The sequence below is a fragment of the Electrona antarctica genome, assembly GCF_951216825.1.
Source record: "Electrona antarctica genome assembly, chromosome: 22".
In the NCBI taxonomy this organism is placed as follows: domain Eukaryota; kingdom Metazoa; phylum Chordata; class Actinopteri; order Myctophiformes; family Myctophidae; genus Electrona; species Electrona antarctica.
The window spans coordinates 12,983,304-13,006,860 of NC_136805.1; the positions used below are offsets into that span (position 1 = coordinate 12,983,304).

The window sequence follows — 23,557 nt, forward strand, 5'->3', positions numbered from 1 at the left end:
GTTATGTAAAACACTTTGTTTCTTTGTGTGTAAGTGTTTTAAAAATCCTGTTTATTATTATTACATTCAGCCATGTATGGTTTGTTAACACTTAAACCCTACTGTATACCGAGTCCCCAGGCGTGTATAATTGGTCCGAGAAATCCAGGGAAACAAAGATTTTGATTGTATGACCCATCTATGGTTCAAGAGTTGGCCAAAATAAATAGTGGCCTGTTAAGGCGCCACCATGAGGCCAAATATTGAAATATTTGGAGAAGAGGTTCTTCCTTGGTCTACTGGCAGTGTACTGTGCGTGCAAAGTGTCACGGCGAACAATGCCGGAGATTAGCTGTTCACATACAGACGGAGAGACACCCAGACAAACTCACATGAGCAAAAACATAATCCCTCGCCTAAGGCCGTTCCGGCAGGGATAATGAGAATATTCAGAGGGGAAGAGGGGGAAATAAAAGACAGGTGTAAAAAAAAAACGAGTGAAATCCACAGTGAGATGGACAGAGAGAGAGGAGGAGGAGGAAGGGGTCAGTCATAGGTTGAACTGGACACCATGTACCTAAAGGGATAAGGCTGATGGTTAGTGCTAGTGCTAGCCCCTGGTCACAGGGTTAGAGGTTGATGGGGCTTTATTCATGTGCTCATCACAGCGTCACAGGGCCATGGAGGGACGTGGCGCCAGTCCACTCCTACAACATAGCGCAGACCCGGTCAAAGCCGGGCCATGCCGCGCCGTGCCAAGCGAGACCGCGAGGCGCCAAGCCCTGTGACGCCAGATAGTCGCCCTGCCAGGAGGCTTAGCGGACATGGGTGGTGAGAGAGAGAGAGTGAGGTGTTTGTGTGAACGGCTAAAGGGGGTTAGAGATGGGGGGGGGGGGGGTATGAGGTCAAAGTTATCTTTCTAAGACAGCTGTGAAATACTGTCCTGCGTTGTCATTTTTCGTATATTGTTTTTACAGTCATGCAGATGAAACACATTTTCTACACACAACTGGAAGAGTGTGTGAGAGAGAGAGAGAGAGAGAGAGAGAGGCGGGAAACAAAGGCAGTAATGGTGAGGCATCCAATAAGCTCTCTCCCGATACGTGCTCAGTCCATATAGCAAACACATGAATACTCCCTCTCTCTCCCTCGTACACACACACACACACACACACACACACACACACACACACACACACACACACACACACACACACACACACACACACACACACACACACACACACACACACACACACACACACACACACACACACACACACACACACACACACACACCTAATCCCCTACAACTCTCTCCCGCCAGCAGAATTAACCCTAACTAGCGACCCCAACGTGGGGTCAAACCCTGTGTGTGTAAAGCTGACGGTTTAAGAACAGATTTGGGACAGATTTCTTTCCTGTTCACACACCTTAAATGTCTACCATGCCACCCACAGCTCTCACACACACACACGATTCCTGTCCTTTCTCACAGCATCTAGGCTTCGTGAGTGAGAGGATAAATGTGTGATTTTGTGAATGAATGAACACATTAGATTTCGTACAAACTGGGTCTGAGTCTTTAGTCAGAAGAGCTTTTCTCCAGAGTTCCAGGAAGCCATTTGTAGATGGTCTTGTCTGAGGTGTTCGAGTGTCTTTAATGGGAGACAACTGTTATCCTACTTATCTGATGAATACAAGACTGCTTTTTTTGGCGATGTGCAATCCCACCACCTGACTCCCTGCCGCACGCACACACACACACACACACACACACACTCTTGAGGTTAGCCAAGCCCGACACCCGTGGCATTAAGCCGCTTAATGCGACGTGAGATGAGAATGACAGCCAATTAACTGCATTGGTCTGTTGGGTGATGGGACCTCCACTTAGACAGACAGATAGACAGTCTCTCTCTCCCTCTCTCTTCACACACACACACACGATCTTCAGTTCTGAGTTTGTTCAGTAAAATGTTGACTAATAAAAAATCTCCAAAGTCAATCGAATATGAATAAACCTCTTGGTGTATGGTTTCATCTGTGACACCATTACTTCTGTAGAGAACAGAATTACTTTTAACCATACAGACAGACCATCATCAACACATAACCATATCAAAGCTACACGTGTGCATACACAACTGATTAGGAAGACTGTTCATTAAAATCAAGTGGTACAATGATCGACCGCACGCACGCACGCACGCACGCACGCACGCACGCACGCACGCACGCACGCACGCACGCACGCACGCACGCACGCACGCACGCACGCACGCACGCACGCACGCACGCACGCACGCACGCACGCACGCACGCACGCACGCACGCACGCACGCACGCACGCACGCACACACACACACACACACACACACACACACACACACACACACACACACACACACACACACACACACACACACACACACACACACACACACACACACACACACACACACACACACACACACACACACACACACACACACACACACACACACACACACACACACACACACACACACACACACACACACACACACACACACACACAGTGTATAGCGTATGCATGTGCACACGATTGGCAACACACACATGCACACAACACATTGCTTAGCACTGGGATGAAAGCAATATACCTCAAATCAGTCAGAGAACAAAGGGAAGGAGTTGTGGCTTAAATTCCTCATGTCGCCTTCTTGTCTCGGCCTCAGCGCTGAGATCTGGCGCCTAACTCTGTAATCCTTAAAAAGTCAATGTTTGAACACAAACACTGAGCGAGTTGTCGATTGTTTAATTTAAGCTATAGTGTTACACAGAGCCGAGTCGAGAGAAACAGGACAGAGAGGAGGGCGCGTACATACATATGTATGTATGTAACATAATGGGGTGTGTGTGTGTGTGTGTGTGTTAGTGCGACTATATGTGCACTAGTTCAGAGGTATGTGAGGTTTTCCCCCACAATGTTCTGTGTTCCAATAACTGTCTTAAACTATTAAAGCTGTGCCAGTAATTTGTGAAACAAAAGCCTAAAGCCAGAGTTATACTTGAGCTTCGCACGGGTGTCACACAACCACGTATGAAGTACCTAATAGGACAGTGTTGCTTAAATATCAACAAGAACTTACTTTCAAGTTCAACACCTCACACCATCACTCGTTGGGGTAGAAATTAAGCTGGAGTTAACTTACTCCAAATATATCAATATGCACTGCAGAGGCCTTGTGTATCTAAAAAGCCACTTATCAAGGACAATCAAGATTGTAACTATCTTGACAGAAAGAAAATGTTTACTACGAACTGAGAAAAACTGGTCCATGTCTAAAACCGTTCAACTGGCACCTTATCGTGCCCGCAGCACTCAAATATTTGTTTTTCTCCATTTGTAAGAAGGCCAGATCTCTCAGGCCTGTTGCCGTGTTGTCTTTATGCATGAAAAGCCATTAAAAAGGATTGCCCTTGGGAACCCCCCCCCCATCAGAAAAATAAACTGGATATTGGATACATTCACTTTGAGGTTGTGCACTCCAATTCCTTCACTGTAAATACATGTTGTGTGCACGTACAGTAAGAGTGTGTGAGCATGAGTGTTTGTGCATGTGGTGTGTATACAGTATGTAATTGGTCTTGTGTGTGTGGTTGTACTTCACATGTGCACATGTTCTGTGTGTGTGTGTGCGCTTGTGCGTGTGTGTGCCCGCGCACGTGTGTGTGCGTGCACGCAGTTCTTAGTTTATTTGTACATTAAAGACTGAATAAACCTACAAGTATAGCAAAATTTGATCTATTGAAGTTGTGAGGAAAATGTTCCCCGTCGTCAATAGGCAATTTCATGGCGAGTAAAAGTAAATATATTTAGAGTTAAGGTTACAAAGGTTTAGGGTTAGGGGGCGTGGCTAGCATTAGTTCTAGTAAGTGATAGGTTCAGGGATTTTGAGATTATAGTTAAGATTGGGTTATTGTTGTATGTTTTAGGGATAGGGATAGTGTTAGGTTGGCCCAGTAGGTTTAGGCTTAGGGTTAGGTTAGGATTGGGTTATTATGCTTTAGGGATAGTGTTAGGTTGGCCCAGTAGGTTTAGGTTTAGGGTTAGGTTAGGATTGGGTTATTATGTTTTAGGTTTAGGGATAGTGTTAGGTTGGCCCAGTAGGTTTAGGCTTAGGGTTAGGTTAGGATTGGGTTATTATGTTTTAGGTTTAGGGATAGTGTTAGGTTGGCCCAGTAGGTTTAGGCTTAGGGTTAGGTTAGGATTGGGTTATTATGTTTTAGGTTTAGGGATAGTGTTAGGTTGGCCCAGTAGGTTTAGGGTTAGGTTAGGATTGGGTTATTATGTTTTAGGTTTAGGGATAGTGTTAGGTTGGCCCAGTAGGTTTAGGGTTAGGTTAGGATTGGGTTATTATGTTTTAGGTTTAGGGATAGTGTTAGGTTGGCCCAGTAGGTTTAGGCTTAGGTTAGGATTGGGTTATTATGTTTTAGGTTTAGGGATAGTTAGGTTGGTCCAGTAGGTTTAGGGTTAGGTTAGGATTGGGTTATTATGTTTTAGGTTTAGGGATAGTGTTAGGTTGGCCCAGTAGGTTTAGGTTTAGGGTTAGGTTAGGATTGGGTTATTATGTTTTAGGTTTAGGGATAGTGTTAGGTTGGTCCGGTAGGTTTAAGAATAAAAATAAATTGTTATGTACTCACAAATACAGTAAAGGGAAGGGCACACTGAGCACTATAACTATAAAAACATAGTTTTAAAATGTGTTCTCACGTCAAATGGATAGCAGAGTTCATGCAAACTATATAAGAAATACAATGGTGAACAATAGTTATAGTGTTCAGTGTGAATGGCGCTTAAGACAGCTATGTGTATGACCTGTGTGTGTAGTAACATTCTCGTAATGTGCTGCTAGCTAAAGTGTCGACACTGGAAAATCCAAAGCGATACATACAGACTTAAGGAGTTGGTATATTGTTTTACTGTGACTTTTGAACCATCGGTAAACAGGGGTTTTGAAATCTAAACGCTTCTGGCCAAAACCTGGATCTTGTATTTAATGTCCCCATTAGTCTGCAATAAAATATGTTTATTTCCGACCGCACCAATGGTAGCAACAAAAAACACAGCAGAGAAGGTGTGAATTAAGGAAACCAGACTCATGTATGTGTGGAGTATAAGCTACAGTACCCCCCCCCCCCCCCCCCCCCCCACACACACACACACACACACACACACACACACAGTAATTAAGACCTAATCCAGGCATATTTGCTCTAACTAAGGAAAATCCATGTTTATCATTCTTTGCTATTTGCAGTGTAATCAAACCTCCATATTAGACAGTGCTAAACTGCCGCTGTACTAAAATGTATACAACACATTCTGCACACAAAGAACCAAAGTGTTGGGAAAAGCAATATCCCACAAACAATCACTGGAAAATGTTTTTTTTTGTCCCGTTGGGTTCACTACATAGTCTAGTCAGCAAAATATGGCCCCATAAACTGCATTAACCCTGGTGTCCTTATTTTAGGCAAAAAAATATATATATATATCCTGATTGTTTAAAACAAATGGCAGATCTACAAGATCCCAATGAGTTTGTTGAGACTAAGTGTACATAATTGACAACTTCAAACTGCCCAACAACACAAAGCTGTGTCCAAAACCCCTCGATGCAGCAGACAAACACAGGGCGTAGGAGCTGTTGTGACAACATTGTACTTGTTTTAATGGTTCCCCCAGTCTGAATTTTGGCTTATCCGGACTGCAATCAGGTTGTTTTTTATCTAGTCCGACAGCAAAAAAAAAAAACACATGGATACTGATTGTTTTGCAAATCAGATTTGAAACACATTCCTAGGTGGTTTGAAATGTGATTCAAATTTGATTTGTAAAGTTGTGTCTCTGTCTGGATGTTCAAGCCACTCAAGTTGGCTTAGGGTCAACAATCAAACTGCATCACTCGCAGTGCAACACATCCTGATGATGTAACACAGGGGTTCTCAACGTTTTTGGCCGGAGACCCCCAGAAATGCTTTGGCAATGTCTCGGGACCCCCGCCCCGCCCCCTCGCGACCCCCAATATAAATTGACTGCTACAATAACCTTAATAATAGAGACAATACACCATAAATAAATACTGAAACCAGATATAATCATTAGGGAAGGTGTATGCATGTACTATGTGTACTATATGTAAACTCTTCATTTCCTTTTTCCAGCCATTCAGTTGCAAAAAAAAAAGAAAAAACTTTTTTTCTTTTATATAATTTGGAGCCCCCCCAAAATAATTTGGCGACCCCCCGAGGGGTCGCGACTCACGGGTTGAGAACCCCTGATGTAACATACGGTAAGTGACATAACGCAGTCGTTCTCAGACGTCTTTGTGCCAATGACCCCCAAATTGATATTATATTTGGCCGCGGTTTAGTTCAAAATGTTCAAAAAATCTTTAAAAAATAAATAAAATATATTTGAACAAATGTTCACGATAAAAAAAAATATATATAGACCTACAAACTCATAGGGGCGGCAGTAGAGCAGACGGATGGGAACCGCGAGTTTCAAAGTTCGATCCCGGGCTCGCCCAGAGTTGGTGTCGAAGTCTCCTTGAGCAAGACGCTGAACCCCTAATTGCTCCCGATGTGCAGGTCGGTGCCTTGCATGGTTTCCAACGCCATCGGTGTATGAATGCGAGCGTGAATGTAATGTAATGCACAGTCTATGTAAAGCGCTTTGGATAAAAGTGCTATAAATTGACCATTTCATAGTGCGGCACAAAGTGACACGCTATGAGCTTTAATTTATATCTGCTATTTTTTAATAGCCAAAGTATAAAATATGGTTAAAGTGGTGGAATGTATTGCGACGATACATATACATATTTTGCTGGGGACCTCCTGGTGTTCCGGTTACAATTGAGAGCAGATAGGGGTTCAGTATGTTGCTCAAAGACTAAGAGGATGTGGATCGACCTAGCCTAGGAACCTACAGATTCCCAAGCTGCAGCTCCAACTCCTGAGCGACTGTCTGCTGCGACAGTGTGATATGGCAGGATGCTATTTATGCCAAATTGTACCGACAGTGTTCGCCTGTTATGTCAGAATAGCAATGCTAAGGTTCATGCGGTTAAGAAAACACAAATTGCTCTTTTCACTTTGTTGAAAACTGATTGATGGAATATATCTGTAATGAATATATCCATCCATAAACATGCTGAAAACATTCTAAATTGGGTTGTGAGAACCAATAATGATATTCAGTGCAGGATATGGGATTCAGGCTGAAATGAGTAATGTTGCATTCTTCAAGTGTGAGACTTGATGAAAGTCTCACTGTTGACTGGAAGTGTTTAGATAAGACATTTTATTGGAAATGCAAACAACTTCCAGATTTAAAAATAAATAAATAAATAGAAACATTGCCTCAGACCACCAGTACAAAGCTTTCGATGAGGTTTCCTTAAGAGCATCGTGCGTTCCCTACCTCCTACTCCAAAAAGTGACAGCTCCAACAGATTTAGAAAAACCCTAATGACTGCAAAGAATGGCCAAGGCAGCGAATGGCCCATACTCTTCACCTAGGTCAGCAACTACTCAGTTGTCAGGGAAGAGGCGCTTACATTACAAGTCACATGAGCGTAGGATCAAGTTCATTAGGGAGGACAAGTTGAGCCAAAGAGTGTGAATTTGAGCTTGATTTTACAGCTTCTCTGCAAGATGCTAGCCATCTATAATAGTGTGTGTGTGTGTGTGTGTGTGTGTGTGTGTGTGTGTGTGTGTGTGTGTGTGTGTGTGTGTGTGTGTGTGTGAGTGAGAGTGAGAGTGATATGCGTGTCCACATCTGTGTACACTGCTGGCCCATTTAGACCTGGTGCAACCTATACGTTGTTATACCTTTGAATCGGGGAGCTACCTCGGTGTCTCATTAGTTGTTGCTATACTAAAAAAAATACGAATTTTAAGGTTTCTTAAACCTTAGGCTAGGTTTTAGAAGGCGTGTAGAATCGGCCTCAGGTCTAAATGGGCTAGACAAAATAAGTACTGTACACACTACACCTTAACACAATAATTCCCGGGATTCCTTCAAAATAGCAGCTCTGGGGTGCCGGAAAGACATGGCCGCTTTTACTCTGAAACGTTTCCAGACGTCCTACGGATGGATTGTGTTAAAAGGTAGTGTAAGTGATTTTCTTTGGTTAAAATAAGTGTTAAAAAGCTCTATATTGTGATAGTACTCATTGCTATATAGTGTTTGTTGCAGTAACTCAACATGTCTCTCCAGCTTTTTATTAAACAGAATTTTCAGAAACCGAAACTGGGATACCAATTTTATCCAATCAGGATTAGGATAGAGAAAGCAGTCAACTCAAGACACAGATTAAACAAGTGGAATTGTTAAGTGATGACACAAAGAAATGAGCACTGTGCAGGAGGATGCTAAACGCACACCAGTCTTGGTAGTGGTGCCAGCTCACGGCAGAAACATCTAAAGAGTTAAGTCTTAAAAAGACAAAAGAGTGGCCGCACACACTGATAGCCAAAGTGCCGATTATTGGATGCAGAGTAGAATAGAAACCAACGTTTCGGCAGGTACAACTTCATACCCTGAAGAAGGCAGTTGTACCTGCCGAAACGTTGGTTTCTATTCTACTCTGCATCCAAATAAATAATCGGCACTTTGGCTATCAGTGTGTGCGGCCACTCTTTTGTCTTTTTAAGACTTAACTCTTTAAAAAAAGAAATGAGCAGACAAAATTGGAACTGGAACACTATAAAAATTAAGCTCATAAATAAGCTCCAGTTAAGCAGTTCAGGTCAAGTGCAAAGACTGTAATGGGCAGCTCCGATGTGTCAATGTGTGAGACTAACATCAAGCTGAGCTGTGCTGTGCTGTCTCGTCTCCTGTGTAAATAAAGTTTTACAAAACAAAACATGGCTGGTGCATAGAATAGAAAGTGGGGTGAGATCTTCTAATTCTGCGTGAACACAGCATGGTATTACATAATGTGATCCTAAACAGGCCCCTGGTGGTTCAAAACAGTGAACACGAATGCCAATGATACGTTTTTGTTTTCGAGGAAGGAAATTATGAAAGGAGGCGGGAAACAAGACAGCCAGAAAGAAGAGAGGAGATGGAGGGACAGAGAGGATATTTAAGGATAAAAGGATAAAAGAAAGGTAAGGATATTTTTTGAAGTTGTATTAGTCGGGTCAATAGTGCAGTACCATCACACAGTACATGGTCATCCTTAAAGCCGCATAGTGTACATGCCGGGAGATTCCTAGGCCTCAACCTGCCAACGGAATCCCAGGACGTGGGACTGAAACGCTCAATCTCCCTGCAAAATCTGCGACTGGATGTTTAACAAAGGAACCTCCTAATCCCCCCGTAACGGACACACAAATCCAGTGTGTTATGGACCCCGTGTCTGTGGAGCCTAGCAAAACGTATAAACACATTGATTACATGAAAATTAAGTACAAATTCTTCTGGCGCTGGCATAAAATATACACCGACATTCCACCTCAATAGGCCCCTATGGGGCTTGGCTGAGCTAAGATAAATGGAGAAAAAGCCTCTCTCAGCCACCCAACCCTCCACTCTTACTTCTCTCTCCCACTCTCTCATCCCTTCATCCGTTGCTTTGACCAAAATTCAGCATACACAGGTAGGATGGAGGTCAAAGGTGGAAAAAAAAAATATAGAAACCTTCATAAGTATGCTGACCGCCACACACCATTTGATAAACGGCCTACAACACAGGTTTTCAAAATTTAATTATTATTTTTTTAAAGCCGTTTCGCATTAGGGGGGCTGTAGCCAGAGGCCACAGCTATTTTTGGGAGCCACGTTTCGGAACCCCTGGATTACATTATTACAAGGAAAAGTGTGAAGCGCGTTGCTCCCCCGGACCCCCTGGTTGAATTAATGGTGTTCCTATTTTGTGACACTGAAAATATAATATATTACTTTATTAAATATATATATAAAATGAAGGACCCTGATGTAAAAAAGTATTTGCGCTTTTCATGGTTTTGTCCTCAAAGTAGCAGTTTTTGTATTGACTTGTGCTTTCGGTTCTTCATTCTGTGAAATACAATTTTCAATCAATCAATCAATCAATCATATGGGCATACCTAACAATCTATGCCAAAATAGGGTCACACATGTAGCAGAGCTACAGTACGATCCCATATAGCCTGAAGGGATGCAACGCTCTGATTGGTTAAGAAACGCACATCTTTCCGCTTCAGAGTAGAACTTCAAAATAAAATGCCCCAAAAAAGCCATTGCACCCGTCTTTAATGGTGGGAGTGTTTCATTTAGCGTAAGTGTACAGGTGCTGTTCACGCAGGCACATTTTCGGGCCTGTTGAGTACTCTAGTTTTCACCGGCTACTGGGCTGCACTAATAACTTTTGGGCAGGCCCATCTAGAGTTTGAATGGACAGGTATCAGTCAAAAGGGAGACATCGAAGAGGAAGGGTGGATGGGGAAGGATCAACATATGGAATGTCAGAACCGGTTCTGACATATATCCATATATGGAGAATCTACGTAAGGGTTTGAGATTAGATGTAGAGTTGCTGGCCAATATTGATGACATCAGGGATCTCCATATATGGGCTTACATCACTGATGATGTCACGTGATGTCACGAGACCTGGGCACCATATATGGGGGCTTTCCCCATGTATGGAGATTTGGAGTGATTTTGAGTGACCGGCAAAAAAACTCTTTTTTAAATGCGACCTGTGGTCGCAAAAAAACATGCACACCATTAATGTTATTACCTTCAGCTATCTACCAGTCATAATGTCTGCTGTGAAAAGGGTATGATATTAAGAAAGAGTGCTTAATCACTTAAACCCTATTATAGTCGAGCGGAGTCCCTCTGGGCTTTATGCCAGTGTCTTTTCTGATTTCTGTACTTTTGGGGAAAGATTTCCCTGCCAATAGCCACAATACGGATGCTGGGGTTTAAGTGTTTAAGGTCATAACTTAGGTTAAAGGACCACTTTGGGTTTTTTTCAACCAAGGTTCATGTTTTAGGTTGTTATTAGAGAAAGTAAAATATGAGTGTTAATTAGTTTTAATTTGCTACTTTGCTTTTTTTTCGTTTTAACGATTTTAGCTATTTTTGACAGGGGAACAGTGTCTAAATATGTATTTTTTTTATTCTTTATTATTATTTACTATAGTCCTACTAGACCCCAGGAAATTACATCTGTAAATTAAACATTTAAAGGGTGTTTCTAAAAGCTGCTTAAGAGAAACAAAGTGTACGCAGTACGTACTGTACATGGGAACACAATAATACAATCACGGGACCAGTCTGCCTGTTCCTGTGAATTTGACAGCATTTTTACTGGTTGAGTAAAGTCAAAACATGCAGTCTCTATAGGGATTTGTGCAACCTCAAACAATCACTAATGTACACTCCAGCACATGGAAAATGAGAGCGGGGGTTATGTAAATGTGAAGTGGTAAAGCATTGCAGGGAAGAGGACCAGTCTCAAAGGGATAGCCTGCGTTACTCATGCAAATTGTACAGAAATCTGCAAGCGATTCGTCCTTCTCTGTTTATAATTTAAATATGGAGGGCAAACAAAGCCACGGCAGGCAAGGCCTTGAGAAATATGTCAGAGAGTATTCTCCCCACTTGAGGTTATTTGTGAGCCAATATGCAACGTGTGAGACGGAGCTTGAAAACATGGAAAAACTCAACATACAATCTAATTAAGATTTGTTCTACCATGTCGCACTGTTCAAGTTCAAATGTAATATAGTCATTTATACCATAATTTTCCCCAAATCTTTGCGTTTGTGACAATCGTTTTCTGTTCTGGTCTAGGCTGACAATTGTTCTGGGATAACATTTCCACAACAATGCTGTTTGTTTACAGATTGCTCTCTTCACTGGGCTGTGATAAACAATGAGCTTCAAATGTGGTGTGTTCATGCAACTTTAGACCAGGTCATTTCATAACCTCTCCAACACATTTACTATATTCTGGACAGTGTTTACTGAAGAATGATATATACGTATAAAACAAATGTTTTGTCCCAGCGGGGTTCATACTGAATATGGACAGGAAAAACCTCATGATTTCATGCTGTGGGACAATTGTCCTGTTCTACATAAACAAAGCTATATTAATTAAAGGCCTCATTAGATATATTTTTTATTTTGTTATTCATTGTGCCGTCAAAGAGTTCCTAAAAACGACACTGAATTAGTTTTATTTTCTTTGGGATTTCTTGGGATTCCCTTGAGGAGCTAAGAGCATCTGTGGGCCACGCTGCTAAAATTACATTTTATCATCATGCCAAGTGGTCCTATAAATGAATCTCCTTGTATTCGAGTTGATTCGGTATGAAAGAATAGGCAGATTAAAAAAAACGATCCTTTCATTCAACCTGTCCGGCCCTATTTTGGGCACGCGTTTATAGGCGGAATTATTTTTTAACAATTTTCAATGTTGTGAGCTTATACTATAGATTGGCTACTATATTTTTGCTATTCGTCACACAACAATAGGGCTTACTGTACAAGTGGTTAATATCTCCTATGGAACATTAATCATAACTTTTTCATACAGTACAGTGTCGTGTCCTTTTCAGTATTTTGTCAAAACAAATTGAGCCCCCCCACCCTATATATCGTGTGTGAAAACTATTGTTCCCCGCTGGGAACCTGGAAAACCATTGTTCCTCGCTGGGAACCTGTCAAATAACTGTCACATAAAACTGGGGATGGGCTGTTTCCCCAATCTGTCGCTGTACAATGATCTTACCACATGAAGACTGTGTGCTTGCAATGTAACATTTGATGCACAGCTGTGCTTGGATCAGTTTGTATTCCCGCTTTGCGTTGAAAAGGAACTATTTACATTTTGGGTTTTTGTCAGAATATGTTCCTCAAATTATTGATGCGGTCACTGAAAGGTTAACCCTGTCCTGACCAGTCACATTGCAAAACGTTTGGAATGTGACCTGGGTAGCTAAAATGTGCCGGTCAAATGCACCTTGCACAACTTGTATCGTCTGTCGGGTGGAAACCTCATATGTCCAAAACTGTTACTTTTCATGATTAAAAAATGGCAGATCTACAAGCTCAAAACGAGCTTGTGGCTCTGCTATTTGATACTTTTGTGTGACACTGTAGTAAGATCAAGTAGCACATTCATTTTTGAATAAACTTAATAGACATAAAATGTTTCTGCCCAACATTATTTACATTTAACCCATTCAACCCTATGACCAGGGCCCTTCCTTTCTTCCCTCTATACCAATTCTCTTTGCCAAAACTAGCGGACGCAACGCCAACGCAACGCGTTGAGAGATTGTGGACAGGTTATTTTGGCTAAATGTTAGCAAATTATGACATGCTAAGAATGTGGATGCTAGAGTTCATGTGGGTAAAGAAATCTGTATTTCTTCTTTTTACATTTCGGTCTCATCGATGCACAAAAACGAAATTGACACAGCTTAGCAGTGGTTGATTGAGGTGATAATTACCTATTTGACACTTTTTGATTACTCAACAGGGAGAGCAGCTGTTACTGATTAAAAGTTACAAGCTGATTACGGAAAGTGTTAGGACGGTTGGTGGATTTAACTCAAACAATAATTTCATAATCCAAATTAAGCTCAAATTTAATTAAATTAGAATAAATGTTGGTGTACCACATTCACCATTATTCATTTGTTGGATAAAGTTGTTGTTGGTAATTGTCACTGTATATTTGCACATACGGGAAATATGTCCTCAGCAATTAACCCCATCGTAATATTAAATAAATATATCATAATAAAGCATAAATTATCTTTACAACAATGTTATTTTGAGCTGAAAAGTGTACGAATCTGTGCCAAAACATTGAAGGAGTGTTTTCTCAAAAGCTGTTATTATTTCCAAAACTGCTGGGTGAATCCAAGCAAGAGTCAGCTCATTGTGTAGCTCTGATTGGCTAATGTCTACATTCCTATGAAATGAAAATAAATAGCAAAATGAAATGCAAAACCTTTCAATGGCCATCTAGTTGCTGCGTTGTGCCAAACATGTGTAGGCTGTCATGTCATGTAAAAGTTGAGGTCCTTCAGTAGATTCACAGCATTGTTAGTTAGTATCGTTGCTGTCGGGTGGAAACAAACCTTGTATGTTTTTAAAAATCAATTTAAAACTAGTCCATACCCGACACTGTACACAGCCAAAACACCATATGCAGACGTTTGGGTTATGTGCTCGGTATGCATAGTTTAAGTTTTGTGCAGTGAACAGTGATTTTTTCGTGTGTGTGTGTGTGTGTGTGTGTGTGTGTGTGTGTGTGTGTCACAGTATCATCAGCAATATGGACCGTAATCTACAGTGAGTAAAAAGAGAAATGTACAATCTATCTACAGTGAAAAGCATTTACTGCAGTTTGCCTTGGCAGGCCTCTAATTATGATAATGCCAGAAATCCCAGTAGTCCCTGAGCGAAGGCGCCAGAGACATGCGAGAGAGAGAGAGAGAGAGAGAGAGAGAGAGAGAGAGAGAGAGAGAGAGAGAGAGAGAGAGAGAGAGAGAGAGAGAGCATGAGTCATTAATCTGAGGACAAGGCGGAAGGCCTGGTGGAGGAACGTCCACAAGCGTCAATGTATAGTTTCATGGCTACCACTAACAGCATAGGATCAACAAGAGTCGGTCCTTCTTGTGTGTGCGTGCGTGCGTGCGTGCGTGCGTGCACGCACTCAACTACCCCGGTATATCCCCACTATCACCTTATGGAGGGGTTAACCCATTAAGTTAACCTATTAAGACCTGAGGCCGATTCTACAAATGCCTTCTAAAATTAGTACATCTCACTTTGCAAAATAGTTTGTACAAACTCGCAGCGTGGCACAAAGTGAATTGCGCTGAGCTTGTATATATGCTATTTTTGAAAAGCCAAAGCAAATATCTAAAAGGGGGGTGAAATGAGGACTATTTAAAACATGCTCAAAGACTTGGGTTAAAGCTTAAAGCTTATAGATTGTCTATTTTTTTGTATTATTATTATTTTTTAATGTCGACAAAACATTATCCTCTCCCGGGATTTTTTATTATTATTAGTTTTTTAATGTGGTCCTCAGCCAAATGCATATCAATTTGGGGGTCTTTGCAATGAAAGTGTCTGAGACTCATTCATGGTGATCAACAAAGCGTGAATATTTATTCTGTATTTGTGAGATCTTGGTGACGTGCGTCTTGGCAGGCATGGACATCGTTACAGGGCTCAAACCTGGGACATATTGACGCAATGGTCTGTCTAATGCCTGTGAGCTACTGTATACGGTTCCAGGGTCCTCAACTTATATGTGACATGACAGGCCTTTCCTGCAACGTGTCTGCTAAACTGAAATGTCAAAATAACAGCTGTGTCCGTTTCAATTGACAGTAATAGTTTTTCCTATCGTTCCTTTGTTAACCGGTTATGTCCGGGACCGCTACGCCAGCGGGCCCGGGCACCTAGGCTGCAATGCAGCCCGACAGCGAGTCGCTGGTTCGAATGCAGATCCCGACTATAGAGTTATAAAATAATAGAGACGTCACCGGATTTCCCCACCATCCACTTGCATTGAGTTGCTCACCCAACGCATGAGGCGTTTTCACCACTTCTTCCGGGTTGGAACAGAGTGCATTCTGGGTTGGAATTGGGCCATATGTAAACGCGCTGGGCCGAAAACATGAACGAGCACCATGCGTGCGTGCGTGTGAGTCATGAACGAGCACCGCCATGTAGGCTACATGGCTCGTGCTCACCTATGGATCGTGTTCACCTATGGCTCGCACTCACCTATGGATCGTGTTCACCTATGGCTCACGCTCACCTATGGGTCGCGCTCACCTATGGCTCGTGTTCACCTATGGCTCGTGCTCACCTATGGCTCGCGCTCACCTATGGCTCGCGCTCACCTATGGATCGTGTTCACCTATGGCTCGCGCTCACCTATGGCTCGCGCTCACCTATGGCTCGCGCTCACCTATGGATCGTGTTCACCTATGGCTCGCGCTCACCTATGGCTCGTGATCACCTATGGCTCGCGCTCACCTATGGCTCGTGATCACCTATAGCTTGCTCTCACCTATGGCTCGTGTTCACCTATGGCTCGCTCTCACCTATGGCTCGCGCTCACCTATGGCTCGCGTTCACCTATGGCTCGCGTTCACGTATGATAATGAACTTTATTTATATAGCACCTTTCAAAACAAATGTTCCGGTGCCGCTTGAAGCTGCAATACCACTTTCGGCCACCATGTCTTTTTCGCTTCAATGCTTCCTCTCGTTGACGTCTTTATTATATACAGTATATACTCTAAGATCCCGACGACCTGCGTGTCACTCCTCAGCTCTCTCTCCACAATTTCCTGCCAGCCTACTGTCCTATCAATAAAGGCATAAAAGCCCCAAAATATAAGTCTCTTGTTTTGTTTGTTTGTATGTTTCTGCACATTTTTTGACCAATCTGTAACTTACTGGTTAAACATTATTGAAATGCTTGTATACCAAAAATCATAATTAAAAAAAGCCCCAAAATAAATCTTATAAAATGAAAAAGTCTATTTCGTACTAGGGGAAAATAGCTGAACTTCAAGCGCAGTTAACATACTACGACTGCTCTAATGGAAAATCAATTGGGCTCTGAATGATTGGGCTGTCATACATAATGGATGTGTCATAGATGACTGATGTCACAGTCTGGTGACATGAAGTTCCAGAACCACATTGGAGCCACGCCGTTCCCTTGTGGATCCCGAGATCCACATTATTACATTAGGTTTTTATTTGTAAACATAAAAAAAAATATTCAATTCCATTTTTTTTCCATGCCCAAAATAGGGACGCCTGGTTTGGGTGGCAGGCACATGGGCAGTTAGTTTACAGTGTGCAGTCTTTGCACAAAAGCAGGGGTGTTCAATGTTTAGCATGAGAGAGAGGAAGCACTACATTCTTTTTTTTTTTAAATTGTGTTGCAGATTTCATTTAATGTTTTGAGATTTAAATGTGACTTGTTTGACAGCACTATCATCAGTGTTGTGCAAATTAATGCGTGGTTTTTTGTGAGGCTTTTTTGGCTCTGTACTTGGTCTGCTCCCTTTTCCCTCTACACCACTACTATTTTTTTGCTAATGTTCCCCTCAGAATAGGGATGCTAGGGTTCAAGTGCTTCATGTATAAAAAAAAAATCACACCCGTGCGAAGTGAGTGGTGCAACTCCGTGTGGGGGTCCCCGGGGGGTCCCCGGAAGTTCCAGACCCCAGGCACGTGCCCAGGGGGCCAGGCCAATTCCGGCGAGCCGCCCGCGTCCGAAACGGTTGAGAAATGACAGAGTTACCGTGTGGGGGCCCCCAGGGGTATTCAACTAGATTAGGTTGGGGGCCACAAGTGTAGAATGATTGTGTGTGGAGGGCCACACAGCGTGCACGCGAAGCGCGATTTTCTTTTGGATTCTACAAATGCATTTTGTGTTCAAACACAAAGATTTATGTAGGCTAATACATTTGTGCACAGTATGAGCACAGGGTGATATATGTCTATACAAGTATATGCTATACCTTAGAATAGACCTATTTGACAGAACGAGCGTCAACGAGCGCCAACGAGCACTATAGCTGCGCAACAGTGACACTTGGTTGTGAAAACCAACCAAACGCTATTTTCGTGCTTGGACACAGGGACAGACCCAGGGACCCACATACAGTAGCTACTTAATGGAGTGGTTGCACCACTCAAAAATAAATCCTATCACACAAAGATTTGGCAGCCCCCTGCAGTAACTGAGAACACCACACCACACACAGGGTCCTAGACCCCCTGTTGAAGACCCCTGCACTAAAGCCATCGCGGCATCAGAAGAGTCAGAGGATATGACGTTTGGGTTACGATATAGTTGTGCGATAATTGTGCTTCAGGTCTCAAACTGGTACTAAAAACAATGCTATCTGCATGAACTTCCAAAAGGCCAAACAAAAAAGACTGCAAAGAACAAATAGGGCGAGAACTGAGAAGGAAAACAGTGACGCAGAATGCTTAAGACAAGATCTGAGAGGAAAGCCCCGGTTTCATACGTTTCATTTCAACCCTTTCTCTCCGTCTCTTGTTTTGGTCTCACGTCGAGGTGCAGGGAATGACATGAGGACAGCCTGCAGCCATGAGTGCATGGAATGTTTCATCTGTCAAGTAATACGCCCATAAATAGCCTAACAGATCGAATCCATTAAAACTCTGATGAGGTTTGCAGCCGATAGAGCCGATATGTTAAAAACAAAATAAATCGGCCTGGGCCATGGCTCAATGGTCCAGGCACCTTGGCTGGTAATCCAGTCTGGCAGTGTGCCACGGGTTCGACTCCCGATCCCGACGGCCTTTACTGCATGTCTTCTCCCCATCTCTCTCCACATTTCCTGTCAGCCTACTGTCTGTCCCTCCATAAAAAAATAAAATAAAATAAAGGCGAAAGCCACAAAAACAAAAAAACATTTAAAAAAAAAAAAAAAAAAAAAAAAAAAATCTCTGATCTAAATGGAAAGCCCCAGTCATTTAATTCCGACCTCATTCCGTGTTTCGCCTTGCATCGAGGAGGTTGCAGGCGCGACACACGAGGACACCCTGCAGCCAACGAGTGCATCATGGAATGTACTCGTGTTCAAATAATTAGCCAATAAATAGCCGCGCTAACAGATCCAAGTCATTAAAAATGTGCAGTTCCTTACCATGCTGAATGTCTTTCATGTCCAGGTGCAGGGAGGACATGAGGATTCCCACTGCCTGAGAGCGCTTGTTGTTAAGGAGCTTCACAACCTGCGGAGAAAAGAAACCCAGTGGAAATCACGTCAGGAACGTCTGCCTTCACGTCATGAGCCCAGGAAAGACTAAAGTAAAACACAAGTCGAATCCTGAGTGTTCATTTTAATTGTTAAAAACATGGAACCAAATGGATGTCACGGTGTTGGGTGGCTAATGGGTAACCTAATAAAAACAAACAAAAAGGAACATCTTCATAACATCTACAGTGGCGTACTGAAGAATAACCTCATCTTTTCACAGCTGTATACAGTATGATCAAGGAGCTTGACAAGGAGAGACACAGGAAACAAACAGGATTATCACAACCTGGCCAAACCAAACTGCAGAGGAGCCAAGAGAATGCTTTCTAGAACAGTAGAAAGCTGTTTTCACTAGTGTTTTTTCTACAAGCTCACAACACATCGTGAGCTTGTAGATCGGCTATTATCACAACTTAATTTAATGTATTTAAATGTTGTGAGTTTTTATTTTTTTAATCTTTTGCAAAAATAATTAAAAACAAAATGTAGGAAATTAAAAATAAAGGGATATTTACTTGTGAACCATGAAAATGGGCATGTGACCCCAAAATGGGTTTCCGAACCACTTTTTGGGAACCACTGAACTACTGTAAGAGCTTTAACGCAATGCCTTTCAAACCTTTTGTGCCCAAGGTACAGCAATAAGTAGCCTTGCCGAGCCATGAGGCCCATAGGGCAGGAGCCTATCTCCTGTTTCTGTAGCGTGAGGCAGCTTGGCGTACAAGTACACCCCCTGGACATGACGCTAGTATGTCGCAGGGACTTACCCCCAATCCAACCCTTGATGCTGAGTGTCAAGCAGGGAGGCATTGGGTCCCATTTTTAGAGTCTTTGGTATGACCCGGCCGGGGATTGAACCCCGACCTCCCAGTCTCAGGGCGGACACTCTAACCACAAGGCCACTGAGCTGGTAAGGTACAGCAATGGGTGAGTCAAAATCAAGACACACCTACTGTATGTTCATAGCAAAAAGAGCCGATCTACAAGCTTACAATGGGTCGTGATGCGATGTGTTGTGAGCTTTGTGTTTGTAGAGATAAAAAAAAAGAGAATGCCTTTGTACTGAAATGACCGCACACAAGGTACTGATGTAGTCAATTAAAAGTGAAAACAGCAAACGTACTCACATGTTGCGCAACCGACCTTGTCATTTCAAAACAATTCTTTGAAAATGTAATAAAAGTGAAATATTTTAAGCTACGAATTTCCTGTAAGGAAACTGTTCCAAGGGGTGACCTCATCAGTAGGGTCATGCACAGACGTTTGGGAGGGAAGCAGTGATCAGGATAAGAAGACATGGGATCCCCTCAACACACACACACACCTAGGCTTTGAAGTATGAAGTCATACAAAATATCTCATACTGTACATACAGGCGCATTCCAAACTATTTTAATATCGTGGCAAAGTGCATTTATTTATTAGAATTACGCCATACAGTGCTTGAAAAGAAGAAGAAAAAATCAAGTATCCCAAAATAGATACACTGACAATTATGTTTCTGCACTCAATATTTCTGCATAGCCCATAAGGGTCCATTGGCCATAAAGCTTTTCAGCAGAAAGAAGCATGAAATGCTCCACTACTCCTGATACACCACTGCGTTGACTCTGGACTTGATGAAACACAGTGGACCAGCACCAGCAGATGACATGGTGGCAACCCAAAAAACATCACCCAATTCACAGCAGTCTACCAGGAGAATTTAGAGCACTTCATGCTTCCGTCTGCCGAAAAGCATTATGAGATCCTGATTTTCCAGCAGAACTTGGCACCACAGTTCCAAAACCACTAGTAACTGGTTTGTGAACCATGGAATTACTGGGCTTGACTGGGCAGCCAACTCGGCATGCAGACCTGAACCCCATAGATGTTATTATTGGCCTCATGAAATATGCTAATATTATGAGATACTGGATGCTGTATGCTGTAATCAACAAGAAGTCTTGAAATATTGCACTTTAAATAAATGTGAAGTAATGAATCTACAATATATGAAGGTTTCACTTTTTGAATTGGATTACAGGAAAAAAAATCCACAATATAAATGTTTTTGGAATGTATGTGGCTGGCATGTGCTTTCAAGTATCTACCGGTAATTGAATTGAATAATTTGAATTGAATGACCACGCAGTCACAGTGCCGATGTGGTTCGGTTCAGCAATAGAGAAATTATGTAGGCATAAAAAAGGCCTTCTATTCTATGCTTACAAATGAAACCAAACATGTGGTTCCATTTGTATACTCTCAAGAATTATGGTGTTCCTTGAAATTAAAATGTTTGAGAACCACCAGTATTGGAATTTTATAGCAGACGTGAAGTCTACATACCAGATCTGACAGTGTGATAAACTGGTTCGGGAAACGGTTCCAAATGTGATGGAACCAATTCCAGTTCCTCAATGTTGGATCTGGTTCCTTCGGTTCGGTGCGCGGCAATTTGACAACCAGGTCTAAATTGGACTTAATTTTCTGTACAGCGTGCAAACTCAATACCTGAAATGCACTGTTAACACTACCGAACGGCACGGGATGCGTTGCGTTCCCATGTCCCAAACCAGTGATCCAGGGCCGATCAAAAGCTGAGGTCAGTGTTGGCCGATCATTAAAAACACGGACACAACAATAATTCAAATGTAAACAGAGATGACAGCTGGAAACCCAAGACTTACGTCTTGTGATCGTATGATTGCGAGTTTTAATAGAGTCCATTCGCACATCAGCCAGCAGCTGTTAGATCTCCTGTCTGTGAATGAGTGAGAATGAGTGTGTTTCTGCGTGATTAAATAATTAGCTTGGATTTCCATGTCAGAGCCGGACAGGCCGAATGGAAAGGGGAACATGAGGTCAACTGAACTGCAGCGTGTGCAGTGCATGCTGAGTGAAGCATCGTGTGTATGTTGGCATGAGTTGCATCTATGCGTGCAGTCGTGTTGGCCGAGGCGTGTGCGTACTTAATGTGCTTGCATAGGTCACGGACGTAACATGTACTGTAAAAGCGTGTGCGTGTGTGTGTGTGTGTGTGTGTGTGTGTGCGTGTGTGTACACTACATAAGCATAACCTTCCTCTCTCGGTGTAGAGAACAAAACCTATTGTCTCTCAGTGCAAGCATGTTTTCAGATGTCTATCAAAGCTCTGGACAATGGTCATTCTGGCACAGAACAACCAGACCTTCATCATCACCACAATGGGTTTAGTACAGCGTGATGGTATTCTTAACCATATGAACTGTAGGGTCCCTATCCTGGGGGCACACCTGGTGCATGATTTTGGAAACAAAATCAAACAAATAGGGATTTGGTTCCTGGTTTGATCCGCGGCTCAGTGCAGCAGTGTTGGTATCATGATGGAGTAAATAGGCTGAAAACTGCTCCCGTTGAGCAGGATGGTGCCACTGCCTTGCATGGCTTCGGCTGCCGTCGATGTGTGAATTTGTACCACGTGTAACATAATGTGTGACGGTGTTTGCCGTTGCTGCTGTGTGCGTTAAATGGGTACATTGTGACTGGTTGGAAAGATTAAGAACATGTAGTATAGACTACATCATCACACAATCTGGATTAATTATGAGTTGGGTTTATATACACAGACTCCAGCTGTATGCTTGACCCAATCCAACTGATAAACAGTTGGACCGTAGCACCGGATAAAAATATTTATGAGAAAAATCATAATCACTTTAAATTGTCAATCTGGTCGGAATGTCTCTACAACAACCGGCTGTTGTGGGGAATCCGACTGAGGACCTTTCGCTTGCACAGCAACAAGAATTTGACCAACCTTCCACTTTCCCACCCATCTAAGACTGCTAAATGACAGACTCATAGGCGGCTATTAATGGTTATGACATTATTTCCTCTAGGTTAACCTGTTTCCTATGGCTGCAGTGCCCTGTACAATGACAACAAAGAGAAGCAGCATTATTTTTCCACTATCAAAATAAAAGTCTTCCTGGTAGGAGCAATTTCAGTGGAAAAAAAGAAAGATTTCCAATTATTTCAATCAGCTAGCGTCAGAGGGAAAAAGGAAATACATGTGTGCCCACGCATGAGAGCACACACACACACACACACACACACACACACACACACACACACACACACACACACACACACACACACACACACACACACACACACACACACACACACACACACACACACACACACACACACACACCTCAAAGTAAGCCTTTTACATCACAAGTAGAGCCTCTCCACCAGGCTATTCACAAGGTTAATCGCCGAAACAACTAGAAATTCCTAAAACACAATTTGGCAACTCAAAATTGCATCCAGATTTACCACACACAAAAAAGAGCAAAAAACACCAGTCGGCATAAAAAGACTCCGGCGGTGGGACGACGATAGTTCAAAGGAGACACAAAAGAATGCTCCCAAACGCACGCGACACGCTAAACCACTGACTTAATGAAATGTTATAAAAGTTAACTGCAGCCAAATAGCCCCATAATCAGATAATAATCATGAAGGAAACAAACAATACAGAGTGGGCTGAAGAGATGGAGGGAGAGAGAGAGAGATTATAAAATGGATAGTGAAGAAGGCAGGGGGGGCGAGAGAGACGAGCAGAGAATTGATAAGTTGAGCAAGAGAAGAGAAGAAAGAGAGAGAAGATGGCAGGGGGGGGGGGGGGGGGTGTGGGGGGTAGAGATAAAAGTACATAGAAAAATACAAATTGAAATTGGACAGAGGGAGAGAGGAGAGGCAG

General features: G+C 42.6%; 1 protein-coding gene across 1 annotated transcript in view; it reads right to left on the minus strand.

Moving 5' to 3' along the window:
* fmn2b (formin 2b) overlaps positions 1-23,557 on the minus strand; it is a 104,769-nt gene that overhangs the window by 47,102 nt on the left and 34,110 nt on the right. Inside the window, exon 9 of the mRNA XM_079492948.1 lies at positions 18,712-18,799. Coding sequence (XP_079349074.1) covers positions 18,712-18,799 — 88 coding nt within the window. The remainder of the gene's footprint in view (positions 1-18,711; positions 18,800-23,557) is intronic.